General features: G+C 48.9%; 1 protein-coding gene and 1 long non-coding RNA gene across 5 annotated transcripts; both read right to left on the bottom strand.

Moving 5' to 3' along the window:
• Window positions 1-3,982: 3,982 nt before the first annotated feature.
• LOC101760762 (protein LITTLE ZIPPER 3) lies at window positions 3,983-5,345 on the bottom strand. 4 transcript variants are annotated; one of them, XM_012847596.2, is made up of 2 exons: window positions 5,064-5,345; window positions 3,983-4,666 (listed from the first exon to the last, which is right to left on the bottom strand). In XM_012847596.2, exons 1-2 carry the CDS (start codon window positions 5,107-5,109, stop codon window positions 4,341-4,343), a joined length of 372 nt encoding a protein of 123 aa, XP_012703050.1. In that variant the 5' UTR covers window positions 5,110-5,345; the 3' UTR covers window positions 3,983-4,340. The 4 variants fall into 4 exon arrangements, with proteins under 4 accessions (XP_012703050.1, XP_004975554.1, XP_004975555.1 ...); XM_004975497.3 differs by having other exon boundaries at window positions 3,983-4,663; XM_004975498.3 differs by having other exon boundaries at window positions 5,184-5,345.
• Window positions 5,346-13,897: 8,552 nt separating this feature from the next.
• On the bottom strand, window positions 13,898-15,929 carry LOC111257824. Its single transcript, XR_002678382.1, has 3 exons — window positions 15,560-15,929; window positions 14,928-15,464; window positions 13,898-14,784 (listed from the first exon to the last, which is right to left on the bottom strand). It is a non-coding gene; the product is annotated as an uncharacterized LOC111257824 (long non-coding RNA).
• Window positions 15,930-16,264: the final 335 nt, after the last annotated feature.

Here is a 16,264-nt window from a genome sequence, read left to right as displayed (position 1 = left end):
CGGAGTATGAGGCACCCCTCAATAAGTTCCCTCTGGAGGACAGGACTAACTACGCCCCTCCAAACTCCTTTAGGCTTTATGATGACCGTCAGGATGTATGGTCAATGTGTCACCATGGCGTGGCTTGTGTTGTCTGGCTCTATGACCGCTACGGTGATGGAAATCGTTGTTTCTTTCGATGCCTGTATGTGTTGGTACTTCATTACTCTTCCTAAGCTTCCCGTCCTTCAAACTAACATCACATTCAAACCTATCTCGATGAAGGAAACTGCCGCTACGCCAAGTGGGTCGATCCACCACTTTCTGAGCTAACCCAAGAGTACATACACTACCTGAAGTGCAAGATCGTTGACCTGGAACGTAAGGTCGAGGATCTTCAGTCTGAAGTTGACACGAATCCTTAAGCGGTTGACATCGTAGGTGACTTGATTTGCACCGATCCATAGTGCAAGTGCTCCTACCACCACAACAAGAATCGTCCCCGTCTCCGCCATCCTCTGGGGGTGCTGGCTACTATGGAGCTGGGCCGTCGCAGTCCTCGCAGAGCCAGTTCTACTAGGAAATAGATATGGCTCTTTCCCTAACTATTTCAATTACCTAAGGTATGCTAGGTTTAGTAACATGCCACTTGGTTTAAGAATTTCATTTGGATCCGTTGTAATCTCGCTAGAAACAGCTATGTATCTAATAGTCGGGAGTTGAATCATTTCCAATTATTTTGTTCAATCACTCTACCTCTCTCAAGTTACGAAGTTATATATTGCAATGGAACTATATATTTCACTTCTAAAAATATCATACAAAATTACACGAAAAATAACTAGATTAAAACAGAGTTATAGCCAATTCAAACGGCTATAACTCCACTATAGCCGTAAGCATCCTGCACCCTGCTAAAGCCGACTAAACCTGGTAGCGGCGGCTAAATCTGGCTAAACCAGGCGAGGGGAGCCCGCCGCCACTTGAAACGGCGGAAGGCCACCTACCGCCGTACGAAATGGCTATAGCAGGCTACCGCCGTTTCATACGGTGAAAAATGCATGTGCACCGCGTCGAACCTCCTACCGCTAATCCAACCGGCGGAAGCGGACCTACCGTCGTTTCGTACGGTGGTATAGGTCTAAATCTGCAAATTTTTCGTTCAACTATTTCTGCAAAATCGTAAAAAAATATGAAAATAAAAAAAATTCATCGGCAAGAGAACGAAACCAATCGGGGAGGATGCTCAAGCGCGGACCGGCGGAGGCGCTCGGACTCCTCGGCGACGACGATCGCCTTTTGCCCCCGCCCGATCCCTGCGACGAGCCGGAGTGCCCGACCTGCCTGCCCGGTACGCTCCTGCCCCCGCGCCTCAGCACCTGCTCACGGACCGCCCATTCTCAGTTTCTCCCACAACCCTTGCTTCCACGGTTCCACCCCACATCTAGCTTCATCCAATTACCAGATGCGATCCTGTCGGCGATATGAAGTAGAATAATCGCTTCTCGGATGCCGCCGCGCCGGACGACTCCGCGGAGGAGCAAGGGATTCAGAAGAATAAATGATGCTCCCTCCTCCCGCCGTCTTTAATTTGTTCCGTTGCCTCAAGTTGTGCGCGCCCCGCGGCCGGGTGATGATGGTGTTTGCGGTGTGGGGACGAAGCGGTGGCCGGGATCGTTTCGTTCAAACAGGTAATCAGGTGGGTTTCGCAGCCGATGCAGATTTCTGCCTGCGTCTACCCTGGCTGCTTGCGCGCGCCCCCAGCCAGAGGCTCCTCTGGTCCCGTGGCGAGCCTTTTCTTTCATGTGCTGACTTCGTGCTCGGTCGGCCTGTGGCGAGTTAGAATTGTGGGCAGTGGGCACATGGATGGTTCTTGGGCCTGCTGTACTAGAAACTCTGTGTTATATGCTGGTTTAGGACTAACAAGATTGCTATGTCGGGTCTGTGCTCGTGTTGTGGGAAGTTCTTATTGTTACAAAATAAGATTGATATATTGTTCGTTTGGTAATACCCAATGTTTTAGGTCGATGCAAACTGCAGTATCAATGGCTCTGGCATTCTTTTGGTGGGTAGCTTTGTACTAGCTGATATTTTGTCACTTCTGCTGTGGATCTCATTGATCAGAACGAGGTGGTAGGCTGCTAGCACACAATAGTTAGCAGTTTAACAAACACTAGCCTAGTTACATCGATGCGAATATGTTATTTGATTCTCATGGTTGGTCTACTCTCCTCATGGAGTATTTGATTAGTACAATAGATAAAAAGTTGCATATTTATACCTATTTCACAGTGTTGTCTTATACTATGTTATATGATTGCTAAGGGTAGAATTAACTCAGATATAATCTGTCAGAAAAAAAAGTGGAAATCTGGTCATTACAGACAACACGTAAATATGCAATATGTTACTCTGTTGTTTCCAACTTGTCTCCTTTATTGTGAGATAACAGCAGGAGAGTTAGGTTAGCATCTACAATTCAACAAGTTCGGTGTCGGGATTCATTGCTGTGGCAATCATCTTGCAGAACTGTACTCATTTCAACTTGCCCTTGTTCATGCTGTGCATCTGTTGTAGTGTGTTGACATCCAAATACAATAATTTTCTTATCGAACAAAAAAAAGGGGGGAATAGGTGCCAGCTCGCATAATGATTTTTTTTTGCGGCTTCTTTAGGCTACCCAGATGGTCCCTAACTGAACTCTTAAATGTGCTCATGTGGTATTTTGTGGGAATGTAGGGTCAAACAATTCCTCATGATAGCAAGAGGGGCCACATATTAGTCAAGAACTCCCCCCGTTTTTTAGGTGTGTGTACATTTTAGAGATCCAATTATTGTAATTTTCAACCAACAATTAGCCTTACGAGATGCAAAAATTGTTATACAGAAGTGGCATCATTAGATTCATTTTTGAAGGCACCATCTTGTGGTTATGGTTTTATTGCTACTAACATTGTAGTTTAAGAGAAATAATGGGTCAAATTTTAATTTCGGAAACCGTACTAAGTCAAATTGCGCATTACACTTTTAATGGAGTACGTCATCTTGTATCATTCAGAGTTCTTTTCAAGTCCTCTGAGTCAAGGGATGAAAATCCAGATGAAGCTAAGAATGACATCAACACACATCTCGCCATCTTGTGTGTCATTTTGTCGTATAGATCCCTCCTTGAGCACACTTATTTGATTCTTTTGCACAGCTAACTACAGGTATGTGGATCATAACAGGTTCGATTTTCAGGTCCTCTGCTATGCTAGTATCACAGTGTCTGACTGTCTGTTGGATGGACGGTTTCGATTGTCAGGCGTATGTTTGGTTACAACTGTGCAAGGGAAGAGCTGATCGGGGTGATGTGATCCAGGAAGGGTGGATCTGTCAAATAGTTCCTGGATTCTTGGATATGTGGGACAAAGAGCAGCCATGATAGGCATGATGCTCCTTGCATGTGCAGCACAGGAAAGAAGAGCTAGTGATGACTGCATGTCATAATATTTATATATTTGAACTTGATGGTAGCCAATTGAATGGTAAAAGCTACATTCATCTACCATGAGAAGTTCACTGATTGTAGTGCACTGACAAACTGATCTTTCTTTTTGCTTCACAGAGAGTGATGCTGGTGGTGAGTGGTGACTGTTTGCTTCGAACTTGCTTTTCACTCATGGTGGATAATCGGATATGCCAGCAGAGTAGACCTGCTTCTTTTGGAGGTTGGTTTTCTGTCTCTGTAAACTACTGCACTCCTCATATACTGTTTCATGGAGCTCGAATGTCACTTGTACATTTGAAGTACTAAAGCAGCATATCATTTCTCCAGTTTAGTAGGGCTATAATTTTTGTCTTTTGAAGCGACAGAGGGCTATCTTTTTTTCTTCTTTTGAAGCAACAGAGGGATATCTCAAATGTACATTAGCCTTCTGAGCCTGATGAGCACATTTCATTGCTTTGTCACTGTGCTACTTGATATTTTCGCACTGAACTTAGAAAACCTACTGTACTGAGCTTTTCAAGAAAAAAGATGGTAGCACCATGCATTAGATTGGCATAGTATCATCAAACAAGCAGCAGATAACATTGGCCATGCTCTGGCTCAAGTTGTGCTAAAGAGTAAAGACCTCAGGAAACCAAGAGCTGCTGAAACACCACTGCCATGCAGCACACAAATGACCCAACTATGTATATATACCCCTAGGCCCTAGCTGATCTAGCTACCCATCCATGAGGACTCTGCTACACATCAGTAGGCACGCGATTTTCCATCAGCTGAAACTAAACACACAGCCCTAACATCCAGAAGTAATAAAACCATTAATAAGAACTACAAACTCTAGCTCATGGCACTATGGCAGTAACAGGCCGCATCAGTTTGGAACCGCCTTCTTGGGCTTGGGCGCCGCCTTCTTCTCGTGGCCGCCATGCGCCCCTGCAGCGGCGGCATTGAGGTCAGGGATGAGCGCGCGGTTGCCTGCTGCGGCAGCGTTCCCGTTGGCCTTGGCGCTGCCGTTGTTGTTGTTGTTGGCCGCCACCGCCGCCGTCTTGGCGAGGCGCTGCTTGAGCTCGGTGAGGAGGGCCTGGTTCTCCTGGTTGAGCAGCAGCGCCTTCTTGCGCAGCCGCTCGTTCTCCTTCATGATGTAGCAGTTCTGCAGGTACAGCTTCGCGTTCAGCCTGTCCATCCTCGCCTGGCCTTCTGCCACAACAGGGGAACCAATTTAGTAGCAGACGATGGTATGGTTGCACACTTGCATCCCTGTTGGGGGGTGGGGGGGTTGGGGGGGGGGGGTGCATGTTCCAGAGTATCAGACATTAGACCAGAGCAAAACGAAACAGAGTGCTAGCAGAGCAGCAGCAGCAGAGACACTGAAGCATGTCTCTTCTGAAGCTTCTATACAATTAAAAATAAAAAATAGGACAGAAAGTTTTCCTAATCCTAAGCATATCATTACAGTCACACCATTGTTAAACGCATGCTAGTACAACTCCTACTAGGATATGCAACTTGCAAGGTTGCCAAGACATGTAAACAAATCAAAGGCACTGGGAGCAGATTGCATAAAGCAGAAACGAACAAAAAGGGAGGGAAGCACCAAGTGTTCTAGAGGGCGAGGCCCCATTTGGCACACATGAACCCATGATTGTACATGCATGCAATGGCGACGATGAAGCACATCACCAAGGGAAAAAGTGACGAGACTGAGAAGCACCACCTCGTTGGAAGCGGCTCGCTGCCGGGGAGTGGAGAAGATGGGAGGCCTAAAGCAGCTCGCTCACTCGAGTAGCAGAGATTGCTGGTGGGGCAGGAAGGAAGAGAGGAGGCAGCTGGGATCGATGGCGAAGTCCACTGCTTTTTTTCTTGGCGACGAGAGAGATTGTGCTGGCTGATCCGGGTCGGGTGGGTGGTGGGGCTTATTTATAGGCGCGACCGCGATCTCGCCCGGGCTCGCTGACGCGCGGCCCCGCGCGGCGTGGCGTGGCGCGTCGCACGTACGAGGGGGTCTGCCACTCATGAGCCCTTCGAACTCGAGCAGAGGGACAGAGGGGACGCTATGATGCGTTGGGTGCGGGGACGGAACGGGGTGAGGCCGGCCGGCGGCAGGGCGGCGTAAATGGTGGCTAATCATGAGGCCGGGGGCGCGGCGCCTGGCCTGGCCTGGCCTCACGTGATGCTGGCCGTGGCCGGTCGCGTTCGTCCGCGCGCGCGAGTCACCACCACACGCTGACCGCACGGCCGGCCGTGTCTCGCCGTTGCCCGGCCGGGGGAGAAAACCCCAGTACCCCACGTACAGAGAAATGATGGTCGGAGTTATGCTGGTAGTAGCTTACTCTGTTTACTTCGAGGATGTTGATAGCTAACCTATGGCACATGATCCTACAAATTCTACTTAGCACCCTGGCTTTGGAAGAAAGGATTTCTTTTTTAGTTGAAAGCGTGAAGGAATCGTACTGTCCCGTATGAAAAAAACTATGCTTAATTAGTGGCATGCCACATTTCGCGTAACAGAGTACGGTTACCTGGACCATCATAGCTAAGCCCAGCCAGCCCTGGTTTTGTCAAGAGGTGATCATGCCTCATGCGTCCACCGGCCTCAGGTCTGCAAGATCTCAAAGAGCCCCCAACGTGCATTGCCTATCGCCAACAATCAACCCTTGTACTTTTACAGCGGGGAACGGCCGCAGTAATTGGTGTTGGTAGTCAATGTAGCTTTAGTGGTTTGAATTCGGTGGCCAGGCCAGAATGGTTAGTGAGAAAGAGGTCAAGAGGGGTACGACGAGGGGAAGGGCCTTCAAATGATGATGATGATGGGCCTCGGCCGGCCCAAGATTCGTAATGATGGCTCGCCTCCGGGTCCTCGCTCATCATCACACGCCACACCGCTTCTTCTTCTCCTTTTTCGCTCTTTTTTTACAACCCCCCCCCCCCCCCTTTTTTTTTTACAGTACCAGCCTACAAGGTGGATTATCATTGCTTTACTGCGCCGCCCAGCTTCGTTCCTTTAACGCCACCATCCGGTGATCATGATCTCCTCTCCCACCCAATTGAATGCCTCACGATTGAAGAAGCCCCTTTCTTACCTACAGATTTTTACTGCACGCGCCTGTCATCTCGTGCTATCCTTTTTGTTCTTCCTTCTTTCACCCTTTTTCTTTTTGGCCCGGTTCACCGTCCTACTTTTGCAAGGCTCTTGCTGAATATGATTGTTGCATGAAACAGAGTTCTCGAAGGAAATCCATGTGGCGGCAGAAGTGGTGCAGGGATATAAAAGAGGAGACTGAGGAAAAGAAAAGGGGGTAATGATGTTTGGCAGCCTGGGCTGCCTATATGAGAGCATTGGCGTCTTTGGTTGGTTAGTAACATTCCCATGAATGATGAGAGCTACGGCCGACAACTTCCGGTGGCAACGCAAGGTAAGGTGTTTGGTTACGAGGTGCTAAACTTTAGAAGGTCGGATGTTCGGACGCTAGGAGGACTAAACATGAGCTAATTATAAAACTAACTGCAGAACCTCTATACTAATTCGCGAGATGAATCTATTAAGCCTAATTAATCCATCATTAGCAAATGGTTACTGTAGCACCACATTGTCAAATCATGGACTAATTAGGCTTAATAGATTCGTGCAATTAGTTTTGTAATTAGACTATATTTAATACTCCTATTTAGTATCAAACATCCGATGTGACAGGTACTAAAGTTTAGGAGGGTGTATCCAAACACCCCCTTAGTCCAGCAGACTAAGTGTATAACGTGTGGGGATGTAGTGTTAACGTTGGGGATCGTTCAAAACTACGCAACCTCGAGCACTGTCAGTAGGTAAAACCTCGCAAATTCTAGGTGAAGATACGAAACTCGTTAACCTCGAGTTCTCGATTGACAAACTAAACTCACCTAACCTCGCATCCTCCTTGCTACTTTAAGATTTCGAAGCTAACAGTTATTTGTTGATAACTAAGCTGCAATTTAACTTACCCTCGAGTGTTCAGAGCTAGTCTTGAACACCAGGCTTACGACTCTACTTTTTACTCAGGATCGGAACTAGACTAGGCGCCACGAGGTTGAGCGTTTGTCCTGGGTTGAGGTTGAAGGCACAAGGTTAAAGGTTTCATCCAGCGCGAGGGTGATGATAAGAAGCTTAAGACTTGATCTGACGCAGAGAAGAAGCCCCGAGGTTAAGAAGATGAACGTGAGAAGCGTGACTACATGAAGGCGTGAGAAGTGTGACTACGTAGGAGAATTCAATTTTGACACATTACCCTAATAACCTTTATGTACGACATATCCTAAAAATGTAGTAGGTGAGAAAGATAAAGTGGCTCACGAGTCACTATAAAAGGGGATCTCTACCTTGTTGTAAAGGGAGACTCATTATTTTTCAAGAGTTTACAAGTGTTATTGCTTTCCTCACACATCTGTTGGTGTCGAACTTCTTTGAGACCAACAATTAACAACGTACAGGTTGCCACAATTGTACCCATCAACCAGATAGTATCATAGTAAGAGGCTAGAAACTACTCCGTGTAAGTAAGGTTAGGCACAAACCCGGTGTCATCATTGACTAGTGTTAAGAAAATGTGTCACATTATGGGTTGATTATGGACACCATTGATAGCCTACAAATGTCAAATTTGCTTAATTTAAGTTTCACAGTATGTCTCCATGAGCTGGGCAACCATTTGGAGCGCGATATTTTTGTCCAATTCTTGTCAGAAGAATTGATTGCTAAGTTCAAATTCTTCCGCCCCAAGTAGACCTCAGTGCAGTTTTGCAATGGATGGACCAGAGGACTACTACCGGACTAGGCATCCATGTGAGAAAGAAATGAGAAGAATCTTAACCAGATCTTGTCCATGGTACTAGGAGAATTATGGGCGTACTGATTGAACTCCATTGCAGAATGCTAATAATTCCAAGACAGGGTAGCAATAATGACTCCTGTGACGTTCCATTAAAAAAAAGTTATGATCCCTGGGACAGAGTAGTCGCGATCCAATCCATGGAGTTGCATTGCATCTGGTTCCTCTTGCTCGCAGGTGCTGGCCATGGAGACAGGCAATTCAAGATGCGAGGGGAGGGGGCAGTGCAACAAGTGCACAGCCACAGCCATGATATAGCCAATTGAAAGCGAAGCCATCATTTGGGTTTCCCCCGTCTCGTGTGCTCTTGCCATTGCCAGTTTGGCAACACCCCCCTCACGATCGGCCTGTTTCGGCCCTTCGACTTATTGCACCACTCGAAAGCTCCATCGATGCCGCCGCCCATCCATCGGAGCTAGCAGCTAGCTGCTCCAACACATACTACATTGTTAGCACTGTAGCACACTCGAGCACATGATAAAGGGGTCGTTTAGTTTCCTGAGCTAAATTTTAGTCCCTGTCAGATCGAATATTTAGATACTAATTAGGAATATTAAACATAGACTATTTACAAAACCCATTTGCATAGATGGAGGCTAAACGACGAGATAAATCTATTAAGCCTAATTAGTCCGTAATTTGATAATGTGCTGCTAGAGTAACCATTTGCTAATGATGAATTAGTTAGGCTTAATAGATTCGTCTCGCTGTTTAACCTCCACCTGTATAATTAGTTTTATGATTAATCCTTCTAATTAGTCTCTAAATATTCGTATCTAAATTTTAGCTCCTGGATCAAACACTCTGGAAGAAAGAAAAAGCACACGCTTACTCGATGAGGCCTAAGCCGAGACTGCCTGTTTTTTGACAGCAGAACAACTGTGAGTCCAAAAGCACGTTTCACGGGGAAAGAGCCTGTCCAGGACGATGCACACCAGCTTGTGTAATGCATTGTAGGCCTTGTTTAGTTCCCAATTTAGGAGTGGTAAAATTGGTATTTTACCATAAATACGTAACTGTAGCATTTCGTTTGTATTTGTAAATTATTATCCAAACATTGACTAATTAGGCTCAAAAGATTCGTCTCGCAAAGTACAATAAAACTGTGCAATTAGTTTTTGATTTCGTCTACATTTAGTACTCCATGCATATACCACAAGTTTGATGTGATGGGGAATCTTCTTTTTCATAGTGTTAAAGTTGGGATTTTGGAGGTAACTATGGCCGTAAACCAGTAGCTAACAGGCGCTGTTTTCTGACACTGCCGAACTAGGATTCTTGTGCTTTGTGTACAGGCTCGTGATGGTGCCAGCCACTAGCACCTGTACGTACCTTCCAATGGGAGGAAGCTTGGGTTGGGTGAAGCTTCCCTGTTTTATTTTCTTCCCAAGCAAGCTGCAAACCGACCCATTCGAATAATGAAAAGCTGTGCCAAGAAGAAGCTGCTGATGCCTGTGCAGCCTGCCTGACCAGAGACCGCCAGCCAGGGCCAAATAATGGGCTGCATGGTTTCTAGAAAGGCATGATGAACTAGGATGCGATGCAATGAAGCCACGAAGGAAGGGAGTACACGGGCAGTGCAGGTAGGCAGACGAGAAGCAGATATGCATGGGCACAATCAATGGGGTTGGGCGAAAAGCGCCGCGGGGCCGGGGGCTCCAGTGGATGGGCGGGCGGGAGGGTCAATGCGGCGCATCGATTCGCCCCGCGGAAAACTTTTTAGGCTCCGGTTGCGATCCCTCTCTGCCCCGTGCCGATAGATCCATACCGGGTGTGGCTCACAGGCTTGCGATCGGAATCGATGGTCACGTAGGCCGTGTCAGGCAGGGGAAATTATCGTGGCGCGGACTTGAGTTGAGAGGCCCGGGTAAATTTCCATGGTGGTCTCACTCACGTGGTGATGCAAAAGAGACATTGCAGCTAAGAAGCCAGTAGCTAGGTGGACTCTCCGCTTCTGCGGCTGTTGGGCCTGTTCGCTTCAGCTTATAAGCCGGCTGAAAAGCTGAAATGGCTGATTTGTTGTGAGAGAAAAACACTGTTTGGTGGCTGATAAGCCAGCTGAATAAGCTGAAGCGAACAGGCCCGTTGTTCGCAGTCGCAACCATGCAAGACCATGTGTAAGCATGAATGCAGGCAGGACTCCTTAGACGGAAGGAATCATTGCAGTCGAACCGAGCGTTGAATCGTGTGTCAATTTCCGCGACGTCCTGGATCTGCCGCGTTGACCGGCAGAGCAGAGGGCTGAGAAAAAGCTAGCGTAGCGTCAGCGAGCGCCCATCCTGCTCGCCGTTCAACGGCAGCGGGAAGAACGACCGGTCGATCGCCCGAACCTGTCGTGCCTTTGCGTTGCACGATGCGCCGATGGGATGCCGAAGACCTGTCGACCTGCCGGACGGCAACGGCTGATGATCCCCTAGCCAACCGACAACCGGTGCGGTTGGAGTGGCACGAGCCACCGCAGCAGGACGCCATCCACGTCCAGCGCCAAGCATACACACGCCGCGGCTCGTCCGAGTCAAAGAGAGGCCCGCCTCCCCATGCGGCCGGCCTCCGGCGCCTAGCCGCCTAGCTAGGTGAAGCATCATGGCGGGCGATCCATCTGATAGGGTGTGATGAGCGCGCCTCGGCCGGTAGCACGTACGGCGCCCCCGCGCGTGCCATCGTGCCGGCGCCGACGCGGAAGCAGAGCAGAGCTAGGTACCCAGGCCCGGCGCTGCGTGCCATCGCCCATCGGCCTGTGCCAGTGCCTTTGGCGATCGGTGGTGTGGTGGTGAACCAATGGTCTGCTCGCTGAGCCGAGCGGACCGGACACGGCGTTGCCCGAGTGAGCTAGTAGTAAACTACGCGCCTACGCCTAACGCGGTGCCTGGCCGTCCCGGCCGGCCGGTCCACTGCAAGGAGCCAAAGGACCTTGCTGCTAGGCCCCCGAGCAACTGCCGCTCGATCGTAATGGGAAGGGCGACAGAACGAGGGGTGGTGCTGGGCTGCTGAGCCTCTCTGACGGGAATAGAATGGGTGCACCCGGTGCAGTGCAGTCGTGCGGATGGGGCCCGGCAAAGGCGGCAACACACCAAAAACAGCAACACCCCTACGCGCGCGCACAAACGCCGACTGGAAGAGGAGACTGGCAGTCGGGCCCACGCACGGGGCGCGCGCCCAGTGGAGGCCCATGTGTCAGTATCACGGTCCACGCCACCACCTGCTCAGTCACCACCGCGCTCGCACCGCGGGTCATTGTACGCGCGAGCGCGACGCGCCGATGGCCATCGATGGATGGTTTGGTTACCCTGTCGAGGATTGCCGAGAAGACACGGGACGCAGCTGCGCCGCACTTGCTCACGCACCCGTGCTACAGCACCCGTAGTAATTTGTTGGTGGCAGGGAGGGAGAGCCGGAGAGAGGGGCATGGATTAGGCGGCGCTGTTGGTGCGCGTCGCTCGCGCTCGGCTTGCTGCTGAACGCATCATGCCCCTGGCACGGGCGAAGGGTGTGTGGCGGCGTGGCGCACTGGCGCTGCAACAGTGGCCTAGGGCCAGGAGCACAGGAGGATAGACAGACTAGCCCCGGACGAAGGAATCGCATCGCAGCAGCTGAGCAGCTAGCTCGTGCTCATGTGTCGCATGCGTGACATAATCCGAGTAGCTGCCGGCACGGGTGCATAGCCGAGGACGAGCGCGGAATCTGCTTTGGGCGTGCACGCGCGCGCCCTGATGTCCGACGACGCCGGGCCATACCGGTCCGACCAGCAGGAGCAGCAGCAGGCTGAAGTTCCTTCCCAGGGCTAGGCAAGTACAGTACCATCGCGTAGGTGCTTCGAGCGAGCATCCAATCCAAGCGTGAGCCCCGCCACCGTCGGCGCTGGGAGCGTATCGAATCCCACCACGTGCGACGCGTCTCGCGGCGACAAATCCTGATGATGATGATGATGCAGATGCACACGAGCTAGAAGCCTAGAACCCGATCCCGAGCTGGCGAGCAGGTTCAGGCCTCAGCTTGTCCCGAATCCCTTGCCTCTGGCTGGGCGTGCACGCATGATGGCGCCCGATGAAAACGCAGCAAAAGCGATCGAGTATGGCCCTGTCTGGAGTCGTCTGTCTTGGCCTCTTGGGTGCGGAATTAATTGGGCGATTGGCTCGCACACGGCCGGATTGATGAGGGCGCGAGCCGGTCGAGCTGGGCCGCGGATGATGGCGCGGTTTGAACGAACCCCGCACGGGCACCGCGTGCCGCGGCCGGAACCTATACCTGCCTGGCTGCCTGCTGCTCACAGTCGACGGCCGGCCGGTGTACGGACACGGAGGCGGCGACGAACGCAGGGGGACAAGGACAAAGGGTGAGCGGAGCGGCCGACCGGGGAACGTGCGCGCGCGATCTCCATCGGACGGACGGGACGCGACGGGTGGGACATGGAACAAAGGATCTCTCCGCTAGTCGCTGCGTTTTGCAGTTGCATGACAGTCCCGTAACTCGGCATGAATGGTTTGAGGCTTTCGTTCCAGCTGGAAAAAGGCTGCGTGCCTTTTGCAGAAGAACAGCCGGGGAATGATGGAGAGGAGACCAAAACTACGGAATTAAGATGGCCAGGGAAAAGGGTCTCGGCCCGATCGATCTGATCCCACCCGACCAAAGGGGAAGAAGGCGCTGATTTAGTCTTTTCGCAGTCCGGGAGATGAATAGTAGCGGTTAACCGGTAAAAGCGTCATACTATAATCCAGCAGACCAGCACATTAAGCTGGTAATGGCCCGGTTCTGGTTTGCAATTGGTTTTTACGGTTTGGGGCTTTGGGCTTTGTTTTGGTGGGAATGGGCTGGCACCAGAAAATATAGTATGTGAAAGTGGTTTGGACCGGATCTGTATTGGGGCTTGAGTGGTTCGGTTGTAAATGGTTTCGACCCACTTAGGCCCAAACCGGTTCTGACCGATAGCCCGAAGCCCACACCGGTTTTTACGCGTCGGCCGAAACCCTCGTCTCCTCCCACCGCGCCGCCGCCGCCAGGGGCTCGCCGTCGTCGCGCGGCGCCCCCGTCCGCGGATCCACCGGCGCCTCGCCGAATCTGGCGCTCCGCCCCGCCACCCCGACGGGCAGCAGCAGCAGCAGCCGAGACTCCAGCAAGGCGGCGAGCACCCACACCTCCGGCAAGGCGGCGAGCGCGAGATCTGCGACACATCCCCGGCCAGAAGAGGCAAGCGCCATTCTCAACCTGTTGCTATCCCCCTTGGACTAGTCTACAATTTCACTCGTGGTGTTGCGTGTTGCCTGTCAAGTGCTAAACTAGTAACCTTTTATTCCCTCTGTTCACTGAAGAAAGAAGTCCATATTACCCCCTCATCTCTTCCACGAGGTCTAGTTTGGAAGCAAAGGATTATTAATCCAGCGTATTAAATCACCGACGGGGATTTTCTTGGCTAATTTATTCCCCGTGAGTTCCCTCTGCCCCCTACCCCGTTGCTGTTTGGCACCAAAGAAAAAAAACAAAGGAAAATTAGAAAATTGCAAAGTTTTATGACTACAGCACAATATTTGCCAACAACAAATATTGTCTTCCCTGCTTTACGACTACAGCACAATATTTGTCAACAACTAGAGACCATATAAAAAGGACACAACTAGCTTACCAAGAAATAGACGGAGTCAACAACATTCTGCAACAGTATTTGCGACCGCACAATATTTCCCTGTTTGACCGAGACTACAGCACATATGTGCTGTACAGTTACTACTACAATACATATAGGTTTACGACTACAGCACATAGTAGAAACAGAGCATTCAAACATATGGAAGTGATTCTTCAGCTTCCTGAGCTCCTCCTTAACACAGATTTGTAGTCTTTCTTTCATCTAGGGAAGTGATTCTTCAGCTTCCTGAGCTCAACAAGATAGCATTCAGTTATGACAGTGATTAGCAATGCCAAATGTATCATGGTAAAAACTTGCATATTTGTAGTCCCGCAGGATATAAGATATCAACGAGATAGCATTCAGTTACAGGACACAGACTGGTCCAAGGTGCGGTAGTACCAGAACTCCTCTCAGGTTTATCAAGCTGTCCATATTGCTACCATTGTTTAGCATACCAAATTATTTGCATTTCTAGAATTATTTCTGTTGTACTAATTTATCCCCATTCCTAGAATTTATTAAGGACATACGGGAATTCATAATTCTGCATATTTCATCAACAATACCTAGCAATATCTAGGTAACTTCTAATTGCTGCATCTGGCATTATATTTAAAAATATGGTGTAGGTTCGTCTCATGAAATATAAATTGATACAGAAACATGAAACAAGAACCCAAAGAGATGCCAAACACAGATCAGAGATGACATGTGTTCAATATTCAATATTCAAGAATATTCAAAGAACATACACTGAGCATATTCAAAGAGACAAGTACCTTTGGGATCTTGGCGACTAACTCTCGGATCATGTAGTGCTTCCCATCAGGACTCTGCAATTAACAAAAAAAGTTGAAATAATTTAGCCATGTCAGCAACAGAAGGTTCACACAAAACAAAATTTTACATGGTTAGACATGATGAAACTAGTAAGTTTTTCATGAACCATACACTGAGCATATTCAAAGAAACATACCTGATTTTTCGCTTTAGCCACATTAATTGAACATTAGGATTCTTGGTTGTAATGAATATCTTCCCGTGTGTCTCAGACTCAAAGACATCCAAAGCATATGACTTCTCCTCATTGGTTAATTCAATCATAGCATCCACTTGATCAACACAGTTCTCAACTGAAAATTCTTTGTCATGCCTTTTCCTTTCTTCAAGAGCTTGCAAAGTTTTGCTGGTTTGGCTCTTTTTGTACTCCACATATCCCTCAAGAGCAGATTCAATGTGACTTTGCTTACACTTTCTCCCAAGTCCACCTTCTTCTTGTCTTGAATCTTGAGCTTCATTGCGTTCATTATGTGCATTAGAAGTCTGTTGGCCATCGAACTCGAAGCAAATGGATTCGCACCCAAGTGACTACTGCTTTGTTCAAAGTTACTTCTTTCAACAGGAGGTGCAGGAGGAGGAACAGCAGGAGTAACAAGAGGAGGAGGTGCAGGAGCAGAAGGTGGATCCACTTGCATGGTTGATGTGAAGTTTAGATTTCCTGTAGCAACACTTCCTATTTTCAGGAGACAATTGGAACTCATATTAGAACCACAAAATTGTTTGATGCTGAAAGCAATAAATTAAGCTATGCAAGTGAGGGAACTTCACCTTCATATAGTGCTTCCAATTGGTAAAAGAGGGGGAAATGGCTTTTTGGGAAATGGTTGCGAAGCAATGCATGGCGATGGTTAAACAGTTATTTGTAGTTTGCATAACCACTTTGAGACGAACGATGCCTTCTAAACTCACTGAGATGGTACCGAACTCCTCGATACGGGGCAATAAAGGATGATGTATTTGCGTACCCACCATCTACAAAATAGAACTTCCCCTCTAGCACAATAAATCATTTGCTATCAGCAGATCTAAGGACTCCTGCATCTGATGCTGACCCTTCCCATCCACATGAAATGAATGTGAAGTTAAGGTCGAAGTTGCAGGCTAACATAATATTATGTGATAGGGTTCCTTTCCTATTTCTGTAGGGAGGGGTCTTGTCTTCTGCAATGGTGATTGGTATATGAGTGCCATCGATTGCACCAATGCAATTCTGCATGGAAGGAAAGAAAAATTAAGGACTTGGCATGCAAGAAAAGAAATTAAGGACTTGGCACGAAAGGACCGGGGAAAGGATTATGCACACCTGAAAGAAGGGTATAAAATGAGGATCTATCGCGATTTTGATATGAGTTTGGAATGAACTTGGAAGTCTCACAAATCGATGAGTTAAGGCATAAATTATTTTGAAAACTTCTGTTATTTTCTGATGGATCGTCTCGCCGCTGTGTTGAAAAGCTTTTTGTAGCCTTTGGT

This window comes from Setaria italica, chromosome VII, assembly GCF_000263155.2.
Source record: "Setaria italica strain Yugu1 chromosome VII, Setaria_italica_v2.0, whole genome shotgun sequence".
NCBI classification, from domain to species: Eukaryota; Viridiplantae; Streptophyta; class Magnoliopsida; order Poales; family Poaceae; genus Setaria; species Setaria italica.
The sequence above is the reverse complement of the archived record's forward strand: the minus strand, read 5'-3'. Positions and strand labels throughout refer to the sequence as shown.